The sequence below is a fragment of the Neocloeon triangulifer genome, unplaced genomic scaffold (genome assembly GCF_031216515.1).
Source record: "Neocloeon triangulifer isolate White Clay Creek 2 clone unplaced genomic scaffold, ASM3121651v1 ptg000011l, whole genome shotgun sequence".
NCBI classification, from domain to species: Eukaryota; Metazoa; Arthropoda; class Insecta; order Ephemeroptera; family Baetidae; genus Neocloeon; species Neocloeon triangulifer.
In genome coordinates, this window is record NW_026775553.1 from 4306818 (window position 1) to 4330617 (window position 23800).

The following is a 23800-nucleotide window of genomic DNA, read 5'->3' on the forward strand; positions in this document are numbered from 1 at the left end:
AATGAAAACTAGAATTAAATAATAGATTAATGACAAGCCATTTTGAAGAAAATTCCATGTTGTTTGATATATCACTTTTAATACAACTTTCCTGATTAAAAATCCAACTCATTCTTCACCTATGAAAACATCATTTACAATAACGTGTATCTTTTCATAGTTGTATGTATTTCATAGTAAAATTATCACAATTCGAAAGGTAACTCTGAGTTCATCACTCCAAATTTGCTCTATTAGTTTATTTTGTTGAAAATGTTGATATAATTATGTTAAGTTTTGCGTTTTAGGTAATGTTATCCGCGTAACAACCATATTATTACATGTTAGTTTCACGTATTAATTAGATTTTGATTTGTTCAGGGTCGTGTTCAGCTACCAACTTAGGGTTTGAGAAAAGACAAGCGCCAATGGAAATGTGGCGTGTATTATGTAAGATTATAAGAGCGTAATGCATGGAATAGTATAAATTTATACACAGGTTAATTTTGATCTTACAGCAGAAAGTATGGGATTTTTCATTAAAGCCTTAAGGAGCGAAAGGGAGCTTTGTGTGGTACCAAGCTGTGCTTCTGCTAGTAATTTTGTGCAAGCGAATTACTCTGTGCGCTGAATTTCAGCAAGGGATATCAAGTTGCAAACTTTTACATATTGTGGTTATTATTTTGGTTAGTATTAAATTTTTTTAATTAATTCACTTTGCTCTCTTTGCTATTGGTGTGTTTATTCTTATCAGTTGTTCACTACTCTCAAAACTTGTTGGAAATATAATTTTTCAAGCATTTTATTGAAAGACTATGTGCATGTGCGCAAAGGAATCATTAAGCAGCTTGTTGAATTTGATTCTGAGCAAGCTGGAAATGAACAGAGGGATGTGATGCACTTGAAGCTAATTAATTATTTTAAAGTGACAAGATTTTTTTAATCAACATACTTTAGATGGATTTTAATCAACTTGCCACGCTTGTATCGATTTAAAAATTTTATAGGTGAGAGTTGAAAGATTTTCTAATTATTGGCGATTAGTGTGCTTTTTAAGAAATTTCCATATATATCACAAGTTGAATAAAATCCTCAGCAATAAACAATCAAGCTACTTTTGTGATGAAAGTGTATCACAATCATCTCAATTAAATATATATAATATATTAAAACTGCATATACACACTTCGTTCAACAACAACTTCATATCTCACGTCAGCACCATGAAATTTAAAATATGAAAAGCTCATTAAAAATTCTCACCAGCATATATATGTATCTTAACAGTATGTATATTCACAGGTAGGACGTAAGTAAAGCTTAGGTCAGAATTCATCAGCACCGGAAAAAACAATGAAAGTGGATGACAGACAGTCGCAAAGATGAGAGTGCCTTTTGTGCACACCGCAAGTACATAAAACCAATAGTATCAAATTATTTGTGCTTAAGGACGAAAAATTTTCTCATCGAGAATATAAAATAAGTTAACCGCGCCCGTTTAAGTATTTGTGTGCAAATGTAACAAAGAGGCAAGAGGCTCAGCTTCGAGAAGAAAAAGTCTTCCATTCAGACTAGTTGAGATAAAAATGACATTTTTTGGCAAACTTATGAGTTGAACCTTGTTTCATGGCAGTTTCATTAATTTATCAAAAAACAAATGCTTAAAAATAAAAAGTCAAAGTCTATTGTTGCAGAAGACAAGGATGAAAAAAATGCTCAAAATTAAAAAGTGGTTTCTCTGGAGCCTCTTCTCTAAAAATCGAACGCTTTTCAAAACTTTCTCTTGAGCAAGCTACGGATTTGTTCTTGTGCGCGGGCAAGAGGCGAAATGTGTGGTTCGGGGGACGCCTCCTGGAGGTGTGACGGGGGCAGGTGGATTTGCAAGGGGTCGCGCAACCGCCGCAGGTCGCGCTCAACGCTGGCGATGCCTTCGCGAAGTTCGTTGTAACGCTGCACATCAAAGCCATTCTTCTTGGCCTTCTTGTGGAAAGAAATCAGGAACTGCCTGTCTTTCACGTCGGGAAGCAAATACTCCTGTTGGAAAAAAACATTACCCAGATTAGAAATTATCTGAGACAAGCAAAATTGTACTTCAACTTTTTTATAATTTGGGACAATTACAATAATTTTTAAATTCAATTATAGCCAATTATTTGGGAAAGATCCACAGCTATGTTTTTGATAGTAAAAATATGCAGTTCCTTTGGCCAAAGATTTTTTTTTCAATATTTTTGATATTTAAGATTTTTATAATAAGGTATTTTAAACTGATTGTTTTTTATGAAAAAATTAATTCATCTATTGAAGGAAATTAATTTCTTTTGACAAGTAATTAATGTTTATGGGTGTTTGTGAGATTTGGTTCTTCCGAATAATATATTATACTGACTTGTTTAGTTAGTACGAAGTAAGCGTAAGCAGCCATGGCGGTTCCGTAAGTGACGAAGTACGTCACCGGCTCCATGATGTCCCAGGAGTACTCCCACCACGTCAGGCGTGCAAGGATGCCAAACTGGACAGACATGAGTCCGAGGCCAACCCAAGTCAGGGTTGTCGTCCTCTTCTCGGCAAGCTGGGCGAGCTCAATTTTTTTCTGCACAAGCAAATATATAAATAAGAAAAATAGCATGAGGGGGAAACTGACCGCTTCAAAGGGCTGGATCTGTTCTTTTAGGACCTCCAGCTGGGAGAAAAGTTCCCGTTCTTTTGAGAGTTGGTGTTCGCCAACGTTGAGGGCCTCGTACAGTTGGTTCACTAAATTCCGAACATCGGACAATTGTTTTATTTCCTCCTAAAAATATAATTATTTTAATATTGATATTTGATTTTAGATTTACACCAGAAATTTTTATTCTTGAATGTGGAAGTCAACAAAATTGAATGAAAAAAATGCACCCTCATCATTTGAACCTCACTCAGAGCTCAGAGCATGTGATTAAAAAATCAGGATAAAACTACCCTCGAGGTTTGCAAGAGGTGTTAGATTCTGATTTCAACTACAACTTCAATCGTGTAATTTTGTTGATATTCAGGATTAAGAAAAATATATATTTAAATTTTTTTTAATTTACCTGAGACAACCTTTCCTGGTGCGGAGTGACGACTGTGTAGGACACATCATTCATTACCAGACAAAAGTCGTTTTCCATCAGAGATTCGATGGTATTTGACGAGGCGATTCGAACTCCCTCTGAAACCAAAAGAACTTGAATTTATAAAAATCTCTTCTATTTACTCTTTCACGAGCAAAGCAGGTCGAACGGAAAATGATATGTAATGACTGTCATTAGCGACGTCTGCACTTTTTTGCTGGCGAAAAAAAACTCACCTAATGTGGTGCAGGCGACGCGATCGATGCCCTTGTCTTCCTTCTTGAGCATCTCTTGAAAATCCCCGACGGAGTGACTTATCGGTCGCAGGGTGAAGCGGCATCGCTCTTTCCTCGAGGGCAAAGGCACCGTCACCACAGGCAGGCCTTGCGAGTAGTGGATCGTTATCCCTGAAAGCCATGCAAATTTCACAATGAATATTCCCAGAAGCGAATCGGCTCTTCAAAGGTGTCAGAAAATTTAGAGTGATTTTTTTAAACAAAATTTTTTGTTGAAGATGGAGTGGAAAAATGAAAGTTGACGCGGCGTGAAAAGTTTTGGAGGGGTGCAGCAACTCGTTGCGTCAGAGGGACGTTAAGTAGCTTGTCAAATAGTTTTCTTTTAGCGGCCTGCCAAAATTAGAGCAAACTCTCTCTCAGCAGACCAGAGCCGCCAACTCGCTTGCACCGCACTTTCCGCCCACAGAGGGCCGAGTTTCCCTAAGCCCTTTTCCTGCTCGCACAAATTCGTCTCCTGCATTAAGGCGAATTTGCCTAGAGATGCCCCTGCGCGGTTGAAACATCCTAGGGTTGCAAGGATAGATTCACCAAAATCGCACTCAACGCGATCCCAAGAGACGCGTTTGAAAAGTTCAAATCCCGCAAGTCCACCCAGCCGACGAAAAATTATGAATGATAAAATGATTGCTTCATGATACACCTATGCGTTTGGTCTCTATTCAAAATTGTAAAGGTAGCAAAAATTTCATAAGTTTCATTTATTGTTTTATATTTCCATTGAATTAAAAAATCTTCTAAAAGCAGATTATGATTGAAAATTAAAAAAAAATAATAATATTAATAGTAATAAACTAAACTTGAATTTTTAACATTAGAAACGTAGATTAATTTTGCCAACAACTTGATATAAATATATTATGATAAAATGAAAAATATAAATAATCAATTTTCAATCATTAATTTTGTAATAATTAAAACCTGAAATTCCTAACAGAGCTGCCAGCTTGTAAATACTATAAGTTGACACTCAGATAATGGCTCAATTGTAATTTTCAGACCGTTTCGAGTTTTGACAAATATTCCCATGGTGGCAGAAACGCGTGATCTGCGATGGGTGGGGACGATTTGGATGGACGAACGGAGGGACGGAGGCAGCAGGCTGGAACGCCGCAGTTGCGAAAACGACGTGGTCGCTGACAAATGGACCACCGATGCTGGCAGGTGAGAGCTCCCCTGTACAATGTGGTTCCTATTCGAGTCACGGGCACCGAAAAGGCACAAAGAGAGACGCACGAGCGCCGGAAGCTGGGAAAAAAAACACATTTGCTCACGTCGCTCCACGTCTAATTAATCCGTACTCAGAGCACACTTTTTTGCGCCGTGCACTTTTACTCCTGAATTTTTACGAAAAAAAGAATCTGGCATGCTCCTTTCTCATCTAAAATTGTTTAAATCAAATGGGGAAAATGTAAGTTCGTGAATCTTGAAGTATCGAGAGCAGATAAAAAATAAATAGATTTTTTGCACTAATAAAAAATTTGGTTTCATAGTTCTATATATATATTTTTTAATATGAAAGTAAGCGATATAAAAAATTTATCAAATGCAAGATTTCTTGCAAAAAAAATGCATTTCAATTACAAGATTTTAAATTAAAACAAAAAGGTGTAATTTTATTAATATTTTGATAAAATAATCAATTATTAAGGCTTTAAATTAGGCTTCTGTAAAATTTGGATCTTAATTTTTATGTGGATTATAAATTAAATCATTTAAAATTCAAAATAAGGCAAAAACGTTTTGCAGAAACTGCTTTTTTGCTTAAGCAAATTTGATAAAATTTCAAATTATTTTGTATCGACCGATTAGAATAAATAATAATAATAAAATCTAAAAACTGCTCTTAAATGGCAGTTTTAAATAGGAAAATGAAAAAATTATTAATTATTGAGATGGATTTATTTAATAAATGTAATTATGAAAAATTATGAGATTTTATTTCAAATTATTTTAATGATTTGATAGAACTGAAAAACGGGATTGAATGTTTCTGTTTTTAAATTTCAGGTAGCAAGAGCATGCGGCCGAGCGTGGTGAAGGTCTTGCGCAAGGACAGCAGGCCCGAACAGACCGACGGTCGCTTTTTCTGTCCGCAGAACCCGAGCAACCGGGAGGTGCTGGACTCGGAGCTGCCCAGTCCAGACACGGTTCGCCGCGCCTTGTCCTTCTTCGAGCTCAAGGCCGTCCCGCCGCGTCAGCCGCGACAGATCATAGTGGGCGGCGACGAGAGGAGTGTCCAATCGGACACGTCGGACGAAGACTGCGAGTCCGAAGAGGAGAGCAAGGCCGTGTCCAGGCAGACGATGGAGCGCATCAGGGCGCAGGGGTGCAGCGTGACCTACTTCGGCGGCCGCGTCGTGGCCAGCAACCAGAAGCACTCGCCCACCAGAAGGGTGCTGCAGGAGATTCTGCAGACAAGACAGAGGAGCCTCGTCCAACTTTCCGCCGCCAAGAGCCGCCTCGTCAAGAGCAACAGCTGCGACAGCAGACTTGAGATTCTCGTCTTTGACAATGAGATCCTCTGAAGCTTTCAAATTGTTAAAAAAAAAATGTATAAAATGGACAATCTAAATTTAATTAAATTGTAAAAAATGAAGAATTTAAATCTAAAGTAATTTAAAGAAGGAAAGGATTTATTTGCATTTTGTAATTTTTTTTCTTCGTCAAAAAACTTTATAAAACAAATAATGTTTAAAAAATTAATGAATTATTTAAAAAGAAAAACTACTTTTTGCAGTGAATCATAAAATTATTAAATAAAAATTTCCATCGTTAAATCCCTTTTTATTTTAATTCCATAGAAAAGTTTCTTTTCAAAACCTTCTAATTAAAAGCAGAGGCCTACCTAATTATATCCCCTTTAATAAAGACCGCAAAACTCTCTTCCTGCTCACACGAGAAACAAAAGACTGCGGTTGAGTTCAAAGATGGTCTGGAGTCAACAGGCCCGTTTGACACTTGCAGCTCTAATTAGGAAAAAATGCCCAGACTGGTGAGAGGATGAAAGCGAGTAGTGGCGCCAGCACCACCACAATATGTTTAATATCAAAAGCGGTGCTGCAAACAATGTGCCTGCGAGCAGAGAGGGAGAGAGGGTGAGCCGCCCTCCTCGACAAACACACTCAACTTGAATGGCAAAACCCACTGCAGTCAATCAAAACCTGAGAGAATAGTCTTTGCTTTCCTTGCGTCAATTAACTGCTGCTCACTTTTAATTGCCTTCAATTAAAAATTGTTTTTAGAATAATTATAAAAAATAACGCACCTCCGTCTGAAGGTTGGGCAGGGGTTGCTTTGACCAGGTTCGGCTCAATGGGGGATTCACTCGAAGGTCGAATCAGGCTGGTGCTCAGACACCGCAGCACTTGGGGTTGCATCAAGAAGTTCTGCAAAATTTAAAGGAGATTAATAGAAATTAAATTAAAATATTATCATTATAATGATTGAATATTTTGATTGATAAAAAATAGAAAAAATTTATGAAATAAATAATAAAAATTAATAGATAATTTTTTTTTTTTTTGGAACACCCTGTATGAGTGAACTCATCAATAAAATTAAACGCTATAGCAAAGATAGGATCGATTTTGAAATGGATGAGTCAAAAGAAAGGAGAGTCATCGAAACTGAAGATTAAGGCGAGTAGGTCAAGGTGACCCGGCGTGGCAGGTAGGTCAGTTGGACACTCGCCTTCTTGCAGGTTAGACGCGGAGGCCGCAAAGCCCTCGACTCGGCCGCGAACAGGACGACCACCCTGCGCCCCCATGCACCCGCCATGCTCCTGACGATTCCTCCCGGTCACTCTTCTTCAGCAACCCTTCCTTCCAGGCTCAATCCCGAGGGTAGGAATGGCAAAAGCCGTTTGTGCGTGTGTCCGGAGGCTCGGACGAACGAAGCGCAGGGCGGGAGGTGCGAAACTAAATCGAGAGACGGGGGCCGCTCCCGGCTGCGGACGTTGCGGCGAACGTCTGTGATACGTCTCTCGACGGCAAACAACCACTTCTCTCTTTCGTCCGTCGCTGCAAATTACATTCGAGCACCACAAACGAAAGATAACTTTCTGGCAGCAGCACCACCGATCCCACTCGACACTCGGAGGAATTTCACCAGATGTCGCCTCGGTCGCACCCGTTCGCCGCAGTGCTTGAGCGCGCGACCCAAAAACGCCACCCCCAGAGGCACCCACCCTCAAATTTAATGGGCCATAAATTACACACACCACCACCGAAATTGTACGAATGAAAATTCTCCGATTATAATTGTTTTTAATTTGGGTGTAAAATTAAATTACATTTTTTTTTTTTTGCTGTATATTTTTACATCAATAAGCTTTTTATTGTCATTTGTACAACATTTATTAAATATTATTTCTTGTTCGTATTTTCATTTTTATGTATAGTTAATTTCAGTGTGTTGCGTATGTGTGTAGTACCTTAAATGAGACCGGTGTTCGTCAAGAGTGAGTTATTCCGAGCTGGAATACATACTCATGGAATTATACACATTTACATTGTTTATATCTTTCCGTTATTCCAAACCAAGTTGACAAAGACAACGTAGCAAATATAAGCACGTTTAAAGGTATACATTCAGTGGCCAAAACAATTTAGAGCAACGATTATTAAAAAAAAAACTGCATTTATAGGATGATTCTTTTTAAAAGTTGGACAAAAATCGATAAATATTGACAAAAACACATTTTGGAATCAATATTGCGTTGAGACACAGCAACACGCACTGAATCAAGTTTAAAAATTACATTTACAAAATTTAAGAGCTGCCTCAGTTTTATAACAATGAACACGAATAACACATGTTTAAAATTTTCGATTTGACCAGTCAAGTACTGTACGTGGATGATTATTATGAATTAAGCATTTTGCAAGTGGTCGCAGCTTAAAATTAAATCATCAAACAATAATATATTAATATGGCTATTAATCGATAAAGAAATGCATAAATTCACCTGGTACAGCAGTACATTAATATGTATATAGCGTTAATTCACATCACATTTTGTGCCACTAAAACTTATGTATATAACTACATATATGACGGGAGAAATGTTCAAGTTTGATTTGATGGCTTTCACCGATTGGTATGTAAAAAATAAAGACCGCGCGCGTTTATCAAAATAGAGAGAGAGAAGCAAATAGGTGCAGGTGATGCCTACTGTGAAATGAAAACTCTAGTTCCTAACTGATATGTCAATAACCATCTCCTCTCTCCAGTCGTGCCAATTCCTACCTCGCCATAAACTACTCATTGGTTCAGGAGGGATTTTGCACATAATGAATTTGCCATAATTGTGCAAAAAATTGACGGATTTTCATCACCAACAAGGTCTAAACATCACATCAGATTATTTTCCTCAGATTTATTATTAACTGTGCCTGTAAAAAGATTCAAGAAGCCGTCAGGGATATTTTAAAAATTAATGCTTGATCTTCAAAGATGTGATCGAAAGAAGGCCACACTAAATATTTATTCCACTTATGGCCAGAGCTGGGCCAGAGGATAAAATTTTGCGAAGGTTTTTAAAATAAAATACATTTTAAGTAGAAAAACCATAGCACATGTCACATATAAAAATTAAATCATTCCCTTGTAAACCTTACCCTACGTAAAAGGCCCACATTGCTTTGTCGAATTGTAAACAAAAGATAATTATGGCACAATTTCTTGCAGCCAAAGGGACATTAAAGTTTTCAGACCCTTCCCATCAGGGCTCTTAGCTTACAAATAAGTTATCGACTTACAAATAAGGATTTTGATGATCTGACTAGTACATATCAGGGTGCATCGACAAAGTTCGTTCTCTGTCTATTTTTGGGTTTTTGGCGCCGGCGGCGCTTGTAGAGCGACGAGCCGCGTCTGTAGCCCTTGGCGTGCTGTCAAGTGCCCAGGTTGTCACTCAAATCTGCCTTCAACCATTCAGGAATGTTTTGAAAACCCAGTCTTTTCAGCAGTTTCACTAGGGCTGTGTTGTGTGACAGATAATATCGCTGCAAATTTTTTTTTTTATAGATTTTCAAAATAAAATAAAATTGCCCTACCTGAAGCAGTTTCAAAGATCTCTCATCCATCTGAGCATATTGGCGACCTTTACTTCGTCCCAGGCACTTTGTGTGATCTTCGTTGACAACTTGGCAAAAGAAACCTTTCTTCGGGTCATATCTGTTAGAAAAATAATCAAAATACTTCCAAGAACAACTCAATTTAAACCTTTACCTCAAGTGCTTTGCAAAGTCAAACGGAGGAGTGACCTTCAGGAATTTCTGAACATTGTTCATAACCTCAACAGGGTTGACTCGAAGCTGCTCCCCGTCGATGATGTGCAGCTGCTGTGGGGTGTAGAGGGAGAGCCACCGCTCCAAGTGCTGCGAGTATTTGCCAGGCAGGAGGCACCTGATGGGGGTCATTAAAATACAAGCTGAATTTTGCCATCAGGAGATAATTATACCTGTTTCTGAGTTCTCTGAGTGGCTTTGGTGAAGTCTCTGAGGCCGTGATGACTTCGTAGAATGAGTAGTTGAGGGCCACAGGGTCCTTGTGGGCCCTCATGTGTTGGTACCAGCTGTAGGCCCTCTTGGCAGGCGAGATGAGAATTGTCACCAGCTTTGCATCCGGCAACAGGGCATGCGCCCTCCTCGGCACCAGTTCCCCGTCAAAGTATGTTGCACTCTTCTCAAATAAAAATTGGGCACTCGAGTTGGTCGGCACAGGGAAAAAACTCATGTACCTGCAACAAATCACTTTTTAATAAAAACATTGGCTTGTTTTCTTCACGAGTCCAACCAATCTAGGCCGCGATAGTAGTTTTTTCCGTTAAAAAACTGAATCTCCTCAAAAGTATCCATGCTAGGAAAATTGCTGCTTATTTCTGGGTGCATTGACAGAAATGTGTACAGCGCTGTAGTGCCAGTTTTTTGTGGCCCTATGACCAGGAATCGAGGCAGCTGCTGACACGTTTTGTTCCTCGACCAGATTTTCTGGTGCCTGGCATCGTCACAAGGATTCTTGAATGGGATATTATTTTATTTTTGTTAACAAGATTTTGTTTTAACTCACCCCCCAGATAGGATCTTCCTCTTCAGGAAACATTTGAAAGTACTTTTCACCTAGATCAATGGGTGGTGCACTTAGCAACCGTAAATTAGTCCAGCACTGAATGAATTTCACAACAGACTCAAAGGTGAACAACCCCAAGCGATCGTTTCCGTAATTGGACATGTGCGTCATAAAAATATTGATCTGTTGAAGCAAAATTATAATTTGATACTTGAAAAGCAACAATTTCTTACAGGGTTGTAAATGATTGTTTGAAAAAGTTCCCCTCCTTGAATTGTTTCCTCCAATTTCTCTCTTCCACCCGGGTACCTCTCAATGAGAATAGTGTGGGTGAACAGGCCACATGTTTGTCTCGGCAGAACCTAGAAATTTATATTCATTTAAATTTCTTAAAAATAATTAAATCTTCACCATAATGTCTCTGTGAATGAACCCCCTCCTTAAACGAGCAGGCCTTAGATGCGGATACTCTTCCGTCGAAGTAACTTTGATGTTCCAAATTTTCTTCCAAGCCTCGTAAAGAGGTTCATGCACAGGGTAGACGCCTGCATGGTGAGGCGCCACCGAGTACCCCGAGTCAGTTGGAATTTTGTGCTCCTAGAATCAATAAATTGAGTATCATTTTTGCAATTTGCATTTAATTATTTAATTTCCTACCTTTGCAAAATTCTTGTTCAGGGTCATGTCAATTTCCAGGTGGGTGAGATTGTCGTATAAGTGTGGCTGTTGGTGATTCCACATGTGACTGAACCAAGAGAACTCATCAACGTTTTCTGCAATTGAGCGTTTAAAATTATTTAGTTTTATTTTACAAAAAAATTACCCATCAACAAGTCTTCTCCTGCATTTTCCTCATCAGTGCCATGATGGAAGTACTTTCCAGAAAATCCCAAATTGAATTTGAACCCTGGAATCATGGCCTGCATTCTTCTTTGAGAGGCAAGCAGAGCCTAGTTTCAAATAATAAGAAACTCATTCAGAAATAAAAATTGAGAAATTTACCTCCACATCCTCCCTCTGCACCCTGGTTCCCTTTTCTCCAACAAAAATGTCGTCCACGTCTATGAGAATGTACCTATTTAGTCCCAGACTCAGCTGACCTTGACTCAAGTAGGATAGGGCATCTAAGAGCAGCAGTCTGTGCAGCCAGAACTGCAACCCCGAGCCAAAGAAAATCCTCTGGATTCCGTCAAAAGTCCCGTGGTCCTGGACTGCAGTCGTCAGCAACTTAGACGCACCCTTTTCATTTACAAAATGCGAGGGAAGGTCATGGTTGGGCAAGGCCCACTCCAAGGGCTCGTAAGTGGAGTGGTTTGGCGCAAAAACCGTCCAGTCGTCGCCTGGCAATTTGCCCCACGCCGTCTCGCCTGATCTCGTCATGCGCAGGACATTCGACGCTGGGTTCAATGTTGCATCCTAAAATTAAACAAAAAAAGAATATTTTAAGTAAAAAAAATTTAATTATATAAAAGAAAATCAAATTGAAATTACCTTCAATCGCATGTTAGTGTGCACAAAGAGTGGAAATCCTTTCAACTGCGATCCAACCAGAGACTCCTCACTTGGCGGATTGAATCCCACAATTCCAACACTGTACTCTCTGCAGTACTTGTCCAAAAGCTCTCGATTCCACTTGTCCATCGTAAGGTACTTCGTCAGGTTTTCGAACACAATCACTCCAAACTTGCCCTTGTCCAGGTTTGTCAACACGGGCAACGACCTCCCAACCACTTCCAACTTGTACCTGCGCATGATAAAAATTTGAAATCTCCAGTTCTATCAAATTCCACAAGGACAAACTTTATTCTATTGTGGACCAACAGCTCGGCAATGTCTTTGCCGAGACGTGAGTACATGGTCTCAACAAAAAGGAGCACTTTGGGGTCAATCCTCAGTCTGGCTGCAGACCGATGGTCCAGCTGCTTGTTGAAGCTCTTTTTTGTCTCGGTCAGGGCACTGCATGTCATGATCAGCGGCTCTAGGCGTGTCTGTCTCTTAGAGAAACTGAGAGGAACAAAAATTTCGTCATAATATTTTACCTTTTCCAAATAAAGATTAAATTTTGAGCAACAATATTTTTGGTAAAAACTAGATGATATAACACTTTAAAAACAATTTAATGTTAATAACCTGGGCAGCACAGAGTTGTCGTAACAAAAGATGATCATGTTGTAGGTAACGGACATGAGGATGAGCACCAGCAATATGCAGAGGAAACGTTTGATGGTGAAGCAGCGGCACCTCTGCACCAGTCTGTACCAGCAGACATGGTGCCACTGGTGGTGGGCAGCTCTGCTTTTCCTGGCCCGCGGCGAAAAGTGCGCTGCCGCCTCGGGGTGCAGCGGGGTCACGTCGGACGCGTCGAATACGCTGCCCCCTTCGTAGCCATCGCCCAAGTATCCCGACGGCATTGCAAACTGCGAATAAATAAGAAAATTCCAATGAAAATCTTTGATTGCGAAAAAAATTATGTATTGCAGACATACTCAGGCGAGCGTACTGTTCATTGAAAGCAGCCGGCTCTCCACTTTGTGTGCTTCCTGAACTGGGTGCAACTGCACGATTCCATCTTCATGTCCTCATCTGCGGTGCCTGGGAAATTATTTACGACAATTTATCAAAAAGCAAGTAAAAGGCTGCTTTTGTTTACAAAATTCCATTCATTGATTTTGTAAACAATTTTTCCTTTGACACCTCTGCGTACCTTTTTTACTTTTCCGCACAAGTGGACTGTTTCAGAGTTAAGAAAATATGGTTCAATAAGTGAAATGTAATTTGAAAATTCAGATTTTCAACTAGAATTTTAAATAACAATTGAAATTTCAATTCACTTTTCAGCCCTACGATGCTGCTCGATGCTCAAAGTCTCAAGCAGGGGTTCCAACATAAATTAATCTTCCCTTTACACTTTGAATTTTTCTGCAAATTATTTAGAATCACTGGCACTTGATCTAATTTATATTTTTATAATATTTGAAGTAGAAAAGAAAACAAATCACTTCAAAAAATTTTTTAATGCTAGCAGCGCAATTTTTAGAATATTTGTTTGGTTGGTAAATGCATCGAACAAATTTGTGTTTGAGACAGAATGTTTTGGTTTTAATTTTGTGTGGTTACATATAGACGAGGGACGGAGCAGGAAAATTAATTTTACTGCGTGTTGGTGTAATTAAACCGAGCTGATCCTGAATATTAATTTTAACAAAGGTTTCTGCTAAAAACTCGCGCGCCCCTCGGTGCGTTTAAATCTCAATTTGAGATTGTTTTTACTTTGACCGCCACACGCCAGTGTGGTTTATGCTAGAGATACATACATAAAGGTTTGATAATTTACAAGCCAATTTGTAAAATTGCATTTTTCATTGATCTTGCAGTTGTCTTGAGAATAAGAACATGGAGCTCGTCGTGGCGAACGTTTCAGGCATTAGATTCGACATAGAAGTCGCTCTGGAGCAGCAATTCGGAGCCTTGCCTCTGCCCTTCACAGGAATGGACAGTATGATTTTAATTATTTATCTCCACGAACGATTTTTCAAATCTAATTTTTACCTAGAATCTACGAGTGCAGTCTGCGAATTCTACCCAAAGGGCAGCTGCAGCCGAGGAGCGGCGTGCCCCTTTCGACATGTGAGGAGCGACCGAAGCGTCGTCTGCAAGCACTGGCTGCGTGGCCTCTGCAAAAAGGGCGACCAGTGCGAGTTCCTCCACGAGTTTGACATGACTAAGATGCCAGAGTGCTACTTCTACTCTAGATTCAGTAATTTTTAGAATTTATTAAAAGAACTATCTCAAAATGAAACTATTTTATAGACGCATGCCACAACAAGGAATGCCCTTTTCTGCACATCGACCCTGAAAGCAAAATGAAGGACTGCCCGTGGTACGACCGTGGCTTCTGCAGACATGGTCCCAACTGCAGACACAGGCATGTTCGCCGTGTCCTCTGCATGAACTACCTTGCTGGCTTTTGTCCCGACGGATCCAAATGCAAACAAATGCAGTACGTATAAAGTTTTGAACTTAGAAACGTCTTTAAAATAATCCTGTCAGTCCTCGGTTTGAGCTCCCGGCTGCTCCAGACAGCGTGGTCAACAAAGATGTACCCATGAAGCCCAAGAGCACCATTACATGCCACTTCTGCGGCGAGCAGGGCCACAAGGCTATGTTCTGCTCCAAAGCTAACAGTGAGCAAGAGGGCCAGCGAGGAATCATATCGAGGGGCTCCCACCAGGAGCACCACCAGCAGATCGAAACGCACCAGACGCAGCAGAACATGGGCTTTAGAGAAAAAGTAGTGTTTTTTTTAGAGAATTACTGTTATAAATTGTTAAAAATCTTGCAGAGTCACCATCATCATCATCGGTATTCTGATAGACATGGTGGCGAAGACAGGCCGAGGAGGGACGGCCCCAAAATTTTGAAACCGCTGGACGAAGTGACTTGCTTCAAGGTTTGTTTCGTTTGTTTTAATGCCAACTTGCGTATAAATTTTTATTGAACTTCTTATTTCTTCCAGTGTGGCTGCAAAGGGCATTACGCAAACAAGTGTCCCAAAGGTCATCTGGCCTTCCTGAGCCACAATGCTGGCAATGTCGATGGATATCCTAGATAGAAATAAAATGCAAAACGCTGTGCGTCCAGCTACTCAAGTTCAATTCTACAAAGAATATAGCTCGCGTAGCTGGACAGATAGCGAAATCAATTTGGTAGTAATTAACCTTATCATTTTATTGTTATTCGAATGTGAAGAAGACTTGCGATCAACCTTAACTTACTGAGAAAGTTACATAAAGTGACTTCGAGGCACTTGTTCAGAGCAGAATTAGCGTGAATGAATATACATTTACATGGGAATGCAACGAGAAAACACGGGATCATCACAGAACCAGAAAGGATTTTAATTATGGCATTGGGGTTATTTATATTAGTTAATCGAAGCACTCGTCCTAGGACGAGTAGGCCGAGGCAACCAGTTTTTGGCCAGTAAGAAACTCTTTGTATCAAAAGCTTGCCAAAAATCACATTTTCTCACAAGAGATGGCAACTACATATTATATAAATTCTCAATTGATTAATTAATAAAGGTGATGATAATCCCTTGTTCTGCACAAGTATTCCTGACTATCCCTACTGAAACACAAGAGAGAGGGCAGTCACTTTCACTGCAGTGTTTAGATCCGAAGTTCATCGTACCCAGTAAAGAAAAAGTACGACTTGAACACAAATAATAATAATCTAAAAAATACAAATCCAAGGACCTCTCGGAGCTCAAATCAAACAATAATGCAGGTTTAATGCTTAAAAAGTAATGGTTACTTAAAAAAGCAACTTCCGTGCTTCTTTCTGTTATCAAACTTATATCATGGTTACTTCTTTTAAGAATGAAAAAGACTCACGCACTCGACTACAAATAGATATCAGAGCTAAAAAAACGCACCTAAATAATAATTGCTTGAAAGGAATTCTCCTTAAAAGTTAAAAATATATTGTCGAATAGTTGGAATATTTTCCAATAGGCAGCTCAGACATCTATTGGTGGACACAAGCGTGCTTTGAACATGATCAACTAGGTCATTGTAATGCATTTTCATTGAGGAAATGAAATGCTCAGGACAGAAGAAGAAGAACTGCTGGGGTGTTAGTTGATGTCCACATTGACCGGTATGGAGGTCGTGAAGGTCGGCGTCTCCAACTCCTCGTGCTTCTTCATCTTGACGTTCTGAAATCGGAATTACAGTCAAACACAGCTCAACCAAAAAGAAAAAGTCAGATGAGTTTGGAAGACAAACAGTGATCAGATGAAGGAAATCACAGTGTCCTCACCTTCCAGTTTTGATCAATGAAGATGCAAAACTTGGTTTTAGGCAAAAAGAGTTGAACTTAAATTAAAGAAGTGAGGATCAAGAAAAGAAAGGTTAAAACCTGTTGCAATTTGTAGTGGTTGATGATGTCTTGGTCGGCCGGGCAGCTCTGGGTGAAAGCGTCCAGCTGGTACATGTGATACATGTAGCGCCACAGACTGTTGAACTCGATCGGGATTTCAAAGTCCATAAAGTACTTTCCTGAAAGAAAGAACAAAATTAATTTTTTATTTAGTTATTTTAGGAATTGAATTGATCATGATTAAAAAATTTGATAATACAAATATATTAAGTTTTCCCCCTTGGACAAAAATAAGGTGAAGATATTATAGTTAAAACAAAAAAATTACAATATAAAAGGGTCACCAATCCAGCTCCAAGTTAGTTAAAAAAATGATCAGAGATTGATAAATAACCTGCAACTCTGATGTGCTGGAGTCTGGGCATGAGCTCGCAATCGAAGCAGCACATGGTGTCACCTGTGAGGAATCGGGTGCCCTTGCGAGCAAGATGCTCGTCAATCTTGCGCAGGTGAGACATCAGGGCGCTGACCTTGGTGTCATCCTTCTTCAATAACATCAGTTTCAATTTCTGGAAATTAAAGACAATAAAATAAGTGGGGAGAAATTTAATTTGGGCTTTGGGCGTACACTGTACAAATTTTCGATGAGAGTGGCGACTTCCTTGTCCTGGACGAACAGGTTGTGTCCGCCAGGCACGTTCTTCATGATGTGCCGTTCGATTTTCTCATTCTCCAAAACGGCCAGTCCATTGTCGACCAAAATGGGCGGAGGAGTGGCCTCAAAGTTTGTCCTGAGAAGAAGAAAAATTGCGATTTGGAGAATTAATTAATTACAGAAGGAAGGAGAAAGTTGAAAAACTTGCAATGTTTGATTTTTAATTTTCATATCATAATGATTTGATTTTGTATATAAAAAATTGGATATTAGTAAAATTTGAATCAATTTCAGTTGGATTATTTTGGAGATAAGAATTGCAAAATTTCCATTTTGTTGAATTTTAAAAATTCAGTTGTCATCTCATTTTTTTATTGTCTCTGGAAAACTAGATTATGATGCACAAAGATATTTTCCTTAAAAAATGAATAGGTCCATTTTATGCAATTTTTAAAAATTTTCTTCAAAATTGTGTTTCTGTTTTGCAATTTTCGGCAGAAGAAGTTAGTTGGTTCGTTCTGCGAAAAGCAAAGCAAAGAGAGGCATTAGGAGAACGGTACTATTCAAATTGCCAAAACGAGTATATTAAGCAGCAATTGTGCGCGTGCAACAGGGTGCGCCCGCCGCCTTTCCAAGACAATGAGGAGGCACAGGCGTGGCGGCAGAGTGAGTTTCGAGTGCCGAGCAAACAGCCGGGCCGAATTCGACCTTCACGATTTGAGGGACGGTGAAGAAATTTTACCTGAAGTCTGGCGGCGGCTTCTGCATGTCCACCGTCGTCACCTTGAGCCTGATGGTTTTCAACTCGGCCAACAAGTACAGGTCCATGAAGTACTCCTGGCAAAAGAGACACGCGCCTTTTCTTCGGCCATCGATTGTGGACGCCTGGAATTGGAAATTATGAAAATTTCACAATCAATTGAAACTAAAGTAAAATTTTCTAGGAAGTTTATAAGAATAATTGGGTTTCCCTGTTTGTAATCGCACAAACGCCCACTTTTTTATCATTCTATTTTGACTGTCAACCTTGGGTTTGCATATTTTTTCATTGTTTTTTCACTCAATTTTTTATTCCTAAATTCCACTTTATGAAATATGATCTTTCATTAGCCGATTCAAAGTTTGTATGCAAACCATTCATTAGAAACAATTAAGCTGTGCATAAATTTGCATTTCATTTGAATATAATAATTCATTTGCAAATGTGGGACAGAGGCGTGTTTTCTGCTCAAGCGGGCGTTGAGGAAGAATCCAGACCACAAACAAGGCTTGTGTTGATAGAGTGATAATGAGACATTGATAAACTGTAAAACAATTTCATGCATGCATTCACAACTTCTTTCCAAGATAACAGGCAAAACGAGCTCAAATATGGAAAAATGTGTTTGCAAAATCCAACATTTCTAAGGAAAAAAAATGAATTTCAATTTCTTCAATTTTAAAACGGATATAATTAATTAAATTAGTACTGCGACTAATCGCCTTGACGTGGAATTACGTTCCGAGACAACGAGATATTTGAGACAAAGCCAGTGTAAAAAAGTTAGAAAAATTCCTGTTGTGATAATAAACAATTTTAATTAAGGGCGAAAATTTCCCAAAATTAAAATTTATAATTTTAAAACGACTTTTAGTGGAACTAGTATTCTGTTTTAATATTATTTATTATTTTGTATTGTACTATTTGAATAGCACTTATTTCCCTGACCTATCTAATAATTAAAAATGGTTTAAAAAGTAATCAATTTTTTTATATCTTTTTTTGGAACTTTTTGGTAATTCATCTTGTTTGCAGGTGTTAACAAAGAGTTGGCAATGTGTGGCAAACTGAATCATGCATGATTTTGTTGACGTCATCCGAAAAAGCAAATACACATGTATAGATAATTACGTCACAAGAGAGCTGAAAAAACCGCCTGTGCACACAACACGGGGGACACAGCAATTCTGTCAGCATCTTGAGACCCACATTCATCTCTTATCAGCAGGACAAAAGCTGATCTGCTTTTAATTGATTCCCTTGCTTATCTGTCTGCTCCCTTGTACTTACAAGGCGCCAACACGCCGACGGGGCTAATCGAAAACAACAATTATTAACCAGAAATGAACAGGGAGGAAATTAATAAATTGAAAGTTAGTTGCTGATAAAACACGAGTCAGAAATTTATAAATAGAAAGAGAAGGAAAAAATGCATAAATAAATCTTTCATCGGTGATTTTTTTTTTAATTTGAATTTTTAGGTCTAAATTTAGGAGGTGACGTAAAAAAAATAATAATAATACAAATTAAATAAAACTTTTCCTTGAAAATGTTTAGAAATTTATAAATAACCATCCGATTCTTTGAAAAATGTGATAGCAGCTTTTATTCTAGAAAGAAAGATAAGCAAAATTATTTTCTTGCTTTCAATCAACGTGAGCTATTTTTTTTTACCATTGAACTGATTTTTTCCCGATATTATCTTTTCGCCGTCCTAGGCTAATTGCAAAACAAACAAATCCTTGGTCAAACGATTGCTACTGCTTGCTTCGGGGCGCCGAAGAAGTTATGCAGGGGCGGCATTGAAGGGCTTCGTCGCATAATTTTTTCAAAGTACCGCGACCATCTTTTAAAATCTAATAACCACTTTAAAGGACAGGTGTAAGGCCACACCACTTGCATAATGAGCGAATAACAAACATGTTTGCCAAAGATAACGGCGAATTCGAAATTCGCCCTGTCAGTCACAACAGCTGCTGCAAAAGGTGCACAGACCTTTGGCAGGGCGTCATCGTGCGGCAAAAACTGTGCCGGATGCCGAGTTGGTGGGATTGGCAAGGGGGTAGTGAGACAGGATAGGGTCCGCGACGGGATATATACGCAAAAGAAAGTCCTTCCCTGCTCGCGAGAAAAGGGCGTTTTCGCGCAGAGTAGCGCGTTCCCTTTTTGCTGCAGGTCGAAGGTCTCTCACCTTGATGATGAGCTCAATCTCGGGCACCTCTTCGTGCACCCCGTTCAACGAGTCGTCGTCTGCCATGCCAACGCCTGTCGATCACCAACAAAATTCGGACGAGAAAGGCTGCTTTCTTTCTTGCTCTTGCACCTATAGACTCCAATATGAAATCCGCCGCGGCCACAGGCTGACTCACCTCTCCCTACCAACTGTTAAAAGTGCGAAAAGAAAAGTCATGCCCCGTCTGCACTGCACTTAAGTGCCTCTCCCCTCAGCGCGTTTCTCGCTCAGGCGGTAGTGTGAAAGCACGCACACACGCTCAGTGCAACTTTTGCCCTCAGCGTGCCGCTCGGGCATGCTGAGGCTGTTTTGCTCGCGACGCATGCGCACATCGGGCACGTTTACATTCGTGACTACAAGCTCCACTCGCACTAGTCGCACTCCGCCAATTTTGGTTTTTGCTTTGGTATTTTTTTAATTTAGAGGCAGGGATCATGGAAAAAGCAGCGGAGGAAAAAAAGAATCGAAAGAGGAATTGGACTGACGATGAGGCCATTGCCCTTCTCCAAAATCGAGCAATTATTCATGGATCGGAGCCGACCCTGAGAGGTGCAATGCTGACCTCCAAAATTCAAGCCAAAATGCAGGAAGAGGGCTACAATCGTTCTACTGCTGAAATTTCCAAGAAAATGCAGAATTTGTTGAAAGACTACAAGGCATTTTTGGCGAAATATGGGAAATCAGGTACAGAAAATTGCATTGCTTTAATTTATTTATTTATTTATTCTTTTTTTTTTTTTTTAAATTTTCTGTTCTCTTCGCTTTTAAATTTAATTTGTTGTATAAAAATGTTCCACAGGATCAGCAAAATGTGACAAGGAGGATTTATTCAACGCCATGAAGCAAACTTTTGGCAAGCACATTGGAGGTACGGGAAATGAAACTGATTCCATGAGTATGTATTCAAAATTTTAAAGTTATTAAATTTACATAAAGTGGTTTTTATAATAAAAAATATTTAAGATATTCTATTAATTTTATGTACTTCTTTTAGCTGTAGAGGAAGAGGAGGAAATTGTTAAGAACACCATGAATAATGAAGAAGAAGCTGATGAAAGCTTCGTCAATGAATCTGGTGAAGACACACCTCAGACACCAGAAGAAGTAAAGTCTGACGAAAAGAAACCTGATCCCGGAGGCAAATTTATCATGTGGGTATTTCCCTTTGGTTCTTAAGTATTGATTTAATTACAGAACATGTTCAATTTATAGAAAAAGCAGGAGAAGGCAGCAAGCTCCAACCCAAAAATGTTTGAACGAGATTACGAAGTTGACCGACGGGAGTGCCAAGATATTCGAGCAGCAACTTGGGCTTGAGAAGAAAAGGACTGATGCCTTCACTTTGGCAACAGAGAAGGTGGGACGAGCCTGTGATGTTGCGAGCGAATATTTTCAGTCCACCATGGAACTGACTGCTCTTAAAAAGAAAAAGATGGAGTTGGATGTTAAGACTGGTGAGCTCAAATTGAGAAAGCTACAGCAAGAGATGGGCATCATAGAACCGATTACACCAAACTTCCTTGCTGGAGAATCTCGCACATCGGTGCCAAGTCGATCATTACAATTTAAGACTTTTGCTTCCTCTTCTAACCAAATGCAAGTTGTTACGTCTGCTGAGGGAAAGCAGATGATTATACTAGCTCCGCATCGCCAGTGAACTGATGTTAAAACTGATCTCTATTTTTAAGTAAATCCTAAGGATAATTTTATCTACAACTTGTAGCATTTTGTTCAATTTGAGTGATCTTTATTGTGTGTACTTCGACTGACAATTTACGAATCAAATATTTTTTATCACTTATGGCTTACTGGCTGCATAATTGTTAAATGCTAGAAAAAATTCTCTGCTATTACAATAATTCATGGTCCCAATTAATTTTAAATAAGAGGCTTTCTCTGCCTTTGGGCCACTTGTTTCATATTTTCTAGTTACAAGCAAACTGAAAAATTGAATTTGTGAGATACGGCTGGAGCACATTGTGCAATTTTAAGGTATATGAAGTGTGAACCATGTTAATAATGAAATTATAAGCTGACTATTGTACTGATATTTATTACATACTGTTGACTTGGTGCTTATTTATGAAAAAAGTAATTGCATCATTGTACCGAATATTTTTCTACCTTGAAATAAAAACCAAGCACATAACTATGGTTGTATTATTAAAAGAAGACCAAAAATTTAAAGTATGCCATAATATTTAAATTTATTGGGATTTAATTGTAATATTGAAAAACATAATCTTTTATTCATTTGCTTTATTCATATGAGACATAATCAGATGCAAGACATTCAGCTAATTTTAAACGTTTTGCCACGGCAAGTGAGCTAGGGGTATTTTTTGCATCAGCATTAGGTGGTTGGGGGTACTTTTTCAACAATTCCTTGAGTTTATCATCCCATTCTGACCAGTACCTGTGTTTCTTACTTTCACAAAAGTTATGCAGAACGAGACAAGCGTTTACAATATTAATCATATTTAATACACTATAATCTGCTCTTTTTGCAAGTAATCGAAAGCGTCCTTTCAGGCGTCCAAAAGCATCCTCGACAATAACACGAGCCCTACTAAGACGTTTGTTAAAGTTCTCTTCCATTAGAGGCATTCCAGGGCGAATTCGAAAGGGTTTCATCAAGCTTTGCATCAAGGGGAACGCGCCGTCACCTATCATATGTAAATTATGATCAATACCTATCTGGTTTACAAGAGATTCTTTGAGTGAGGTATCATTGAAAATGCCAGCATCATTTGCTTTTCCCGGGCGGCCAACATTCGCGTATATGAAACAACCCTTTGCATCTACGGCTGCTAAGACAACAATGGAATGATAGCTTTTATAATTCCAATAGTCTTCCGGGTTCTCAGAAGGAGCAATTATTGGTATGTGCGTTCCATCAATGGCACCAAAAGTATTGGGAAACTGCCACAAAGTCATGAAATCTTCCACAATTTTTTTTCTTTCCTCTTGGGTCCCAGGGAATTTGACATATCTTTTTAAAAGGATTTCATTTACATAATGGCAAAATTCATGAAGTATTTCTGACACAGTGCTAACTCCAACCCTGAAAATGTTTGACACATCTTCGGGTGTACAAGTGCTTTTAAGGCAGTAAATAGCTATAGCCACCCTTTTATCCATGGGAATTGCTTTCCGAAAGTTGGTATCTGTCTTCTCCATAAACGGCTTTAATTCGCCGACAAGTTCATAGAAAGATGTTTTTGATAGACGGAATGCCTTTTGGAAACGTTCGTCACAAAGGTGAGGCATGACCTGTTCCCAGTAACCTGTGCCACCATTCAATTCAGCTTGGATCCAAATCGAACGACTTTTTCCTCGTCCATCCAAAGCTTGTTTGACGTTGAAAAGAAGGCGCAGTTTTTTCTTCTGCAGCTTTGCCACAGCAGCTTTCCTTTTGTTGCTAATTTCTTCTTCTTGATAGCCTAGTTCTATGAGATGATTTGCCGTTTGAATCAACTTCAATGCCTGGGGAAACAAATTTTTACATAAAGAATTAAGGTTACTTTTACGAATTTCGTACCTCATTGGCCACTTCAGAGGTATAATCATCGTCTGATGACTCAGAATCCGTCATTTTTGTACCCAGGTAGGACGGGACACTCAAGTAATTTGTTTGGCGAGACAATGTAATATATTTGTTAGCTATCTGGGAGAGAACATCAAAGATTTATAAGACACGCGAAAAGAGTGCGCGGGCTTTAGTTTTATCAGCTGTTGCATACGCTGAGGCAGTAAAGACGGCAGCCCGTTTTCACTCAGTGCGGTTAACGCCCACTCGCACTCAGGGGGCAAATCATCGCAGCTCGTTAG

The 23800-nt window shown here is 39.2% G+C and overlaps 7 protein-coding genes across 8 annotated transcripts; 3 read left to right on the forward strand and 4 right to left on the reverse strand.

Annotated features, from left to right (window-relative positions):
* Positions 1 to 106: 106 nt before the first annotated feature.
* LOC132196230 (calcium uniporter protein, mitochondrial) lies at positions 107 to 7463 on the reverse strand. Its single transcript, XM_059618735.1, has 7 exons — positions 7058 to 7463; positions 6633 to 6753; positions 3308 to 3478; positions 3051 to 3169; positions 2624 to 2770; positions 2369 to 2572; positions 107 to 2013 (listed from the first exon to the last, which is right to left on the reverse strand). Exons 1-7 carry the CDS (start codon positions 7142 to 7144, stop codon positions 1750 to 1752), a joined length of 1113 nt encoding a protein of 370 aa, XP_059474718.1. The 5' UTR covers positions 7145 to 7463; the 3' UTR covers positions 107 to 1749.
* On the forward strand, positions 4381 to 6144 carry LOC132196232 (protein javelin-like). Its single transcript, XM_059618738.1, has 2 exons — positions 4381 to 4528; positions 5375 to 6144. The coding sequence occupies exons 1-2, from the start codon at positions 4519 to 4521 to the stop codon at positions 5890 to 5892; spliced, it is 528 nt and encodes a 175-aa protein (XP_059474721.1). The 5' UTR covers positions 4381 to 4518; the 3' UTR covers positions 5893 to 6144.
* Positions 7464 to 7992: 529 nt separating the features above from the next.
* Positions 7993 to 13307, reverse strand: LOC132196228 (bifunctional heparan sulfate N-deacetylase/N-sulfotransferase). Its single transcript, XM_059618733.1, has 16 exons — positions 13143 to 13307; positions 12925 to 13030; positions 12569 to 12855; positions 12239 to 12442; positions 11930 to 12182; positions 11441 to 11854; positions 11262 to 11388; positions 11096 to 11211; positions 10850 to 11035; positions 10672 to 10800; positions 10439 to 10621; positions 10166 to 10386; positions 9831 to 10109; positions 9599 to 9775; positions 9424 to 9544; positions 7993 to 9372 (listed from the first exon to the last, which is right to left on the reverse strand). The coding sequence occupies exons 3-16, from the start codon at positions 12847 to 12849 to the stop codon at positions 9262 to 9264; spliced, it is 2802 nt and encodes a 933-aa protein (XP_059474716.1). The 5' UTR covers positions 12850 to 12855; positions 12925 to 13030; positions 13143 to 13307; the 3' UTR covers positions 7993 to 9261.
* Positions 13308 to 13504: 197 nt separating this feature from the next.
* Positions 13505 to 15573, forward strand: LOC132195939 (cleavage and polyadenylation specificity factor subunit 4). Its single transcript, XM_059618252.1, has 7 exons — positions 13505 to 13758; positions 13813 to 13934; positions 13992 to 14195; positions 14249 to 14438; positions 14489 to 14729; positions 14781 to 14888; positions 14955 to 15573. The coding sequence occupies exons 2-7, from the start codon at positions 13832 to 13834 to the stop codon at positions 15048 to 15050; spliced, it is 942 nt and encodes a 313-aa protein (XP_059474235.1). The 5' UTR covers positions 13505 to 13758; positions 13813 to 13831; the 3' UTR covers positions 15051 to 15573.
* Positions 15141 to 20160, reverse strand: LOC132195940 (chloride intracellular channel Clic). The gene is made up of 6 exons (XM_059618253.1): positions 19928 to 20160; positions 17719 to 17861; positions 16950 to 17112; positions 16716 to 16890; positions 16361 to 16500; positions 15141 to 16157 (listed from the first exon to the last, which is right to left on the reverse strand). Exons 1-6 carry the CDS (start codon positions 19991 to 19993, stop codon positions 16077 to 16079), a joined length of 768 nt encoding a protein of 255 aa, XP_059474236.1. The 5' UTR covers positions 19994 to 20160; the 3' UTR covers positions 15141 to 16076.
* A 75-nt stretch (positions 20161 to 20235) lies between these two features.
* LOC132195938 (uncharacterized) lies at positions 20236 to 22110 on the forward strand. 2 transcript variants are annotated; one of them, XM_059618250.1, is made up of 4 exons: positions 20236 to 20653; positions 20769 to 20837; positions 20964 to 21120; positions 21182 to 22110. In XM_059618250.1, exons 1-4 carry the CDS (start codon positions 20404 to 20406, stop codon positions 21624 to 21626), a joined length of 921 nt encoding a protein of 306 aa, XP_059474233.1. In that variant the 5' UTR covers positions 20236 to 20403; the 3' UTR covers positions 21627 to 22110. The 2 variants fall into 2 exon arrangements, with proteins under 2 accessions (XP_059474233.1, XP_059474232.1); XM_059618249.1 differs by having other exon boundaries at positions 20239 to 20653; positions 20769 to 20864.
* Positions 22111 to 22227: 117 nt separating this feature from the next.
* Positions 22228 to 23714, reverse strand: LOC132196083 (uncharacterized). Its single transcript, XM_059618487.1, has 2 exons — positions 23511 to 23714; positions 22228 to 23455 (listed from the first exon to the last, which is right to left on the reverse strand). The coding sequence occupies exons 1-2, from the start codon at positions 23562 to 23564 to the stop codon at positions 22229 to 22231; spliced, it is 1281 nt and encodes a 426-aa protein (XP_059474470.1). The 5' UTR covers positions 23565 to 23714; the 3' UTR covers position 22228.
* Positions 23715 to 23800: the final 86 nt, after the last annotated feature.

Coding starts and splice junctions, on each gene's coding strand:
- LOC132196230 (XM_059618735.1), bottom strand. CDS start 7,144: ATGGCGGGTGCATGGGGGCGCAGGGTGGTCGTCCTGTTCGCGGCCGAG. Junction 6,754..7,057: donor CGCGTCTAACCTGCAAGAAG/GCGAGTGTCCAA, acceptor TAAATTTTGCAG/AACTTCTTGATGCAACCCCA. Junction 3,479..6,632: donor TGCCCAACCTTCAGACGGAG/GTGCGTTATTTT, acceptor CATGGCTTTCAG/GGATAACGATCCACTACTCG.
- LOC132196228 (XM_059618733.1), bottom strand. CDS start 12,849: ATGCCGTCGGGATACTTGGGCGATGGCTACGAAGGGGGCAGCGTATTC. Junction 11,036..11,095: donor TGAACAAGAATTTTGCAAAG/GTAGGAAATTAA, acceptor TATTGATTCTAG/GAGCACAAAATTCCAACTGA. Junction 10,387..10,438: donor AGGAAGATCCTATCTGGGGG/GTGAGTTAAAAC, acceptor ATCCCATTCAAG/AATCCTTGTGACGATGCCAG.
- LOC132195939 (XM_059618252.1), top strand. CDS start 13,832: ATGGAGCTCGTCGTGGCGAACGTTTCAGGCATTAGATTCGACATAGAA. Junction 14,196..14,248: donor CTACTTCTACTCTAGATTCA/GTAATTTTTAGA, acceptor ACTATTTTATAG/ACGCATGCCACAACAAGGAA. Junction 14,730..14,780: donor ACATGGGCTTTAGAGAAAAA/GTAGTGTTTTTT, acceptor AAAATCTTGCAG/AGTCACCATCATCATCATCG.
- LOC132195940 (XM_059618253.1), bottom strand. CDS start 19,993: ATGGCAGACGACGACTCGTTGAACGGGGTGCACGAAGAGGTGCCCGAG. Junction 17,113..17,718: donor AAGCCGCCGCCAGACTTCAG/GTAAAATTTCTT, acceptor TCTTCTTCTCAG/GACAAACTTTGAGGCCACTC. Junction 16,158..16,360: donor ACCACTACAAATTGCAACAG/GTTTTAACCTTT, acceptor TTCCGATTTCAG/AACGTCAAGATGAAGAAGCA.
- LOC132195938 (XM_059618249.1), top strand. CDS start 20,404: ATGGAAAAAGCAGCGGAGGAAAAAAAGAATCGAAAGAGGAATTGGACT. Junction 20,654..20,768: donor GGCGAAATATGGGAAATCAG/GTACAGAAAATT, acceptor AATGTTCCACAG/GATCAGCAAAATGTGACAAG. Junction 21,121..21,181: donor CCCGGAGGCAAATTTATCAT/GTGGGTATTTCC, acceptor TTCAATTTATAG/AAAAAGCAGGAGAAGGCAGC.
- LOC132196083 (XM_059618487.1), bottom strand. CDS start 23,564: ATGACGGATTCTGAGTCATCAGACGATGATTATACCTCTGAAGTGGCC. Junction 23,456..23,510: donor CCTCTGAAGTGGCCAATGAG/GTACGAAATTCG, acceptor TTGTTTCCCCAG/GCATTGAAGTTGATTCAAAC.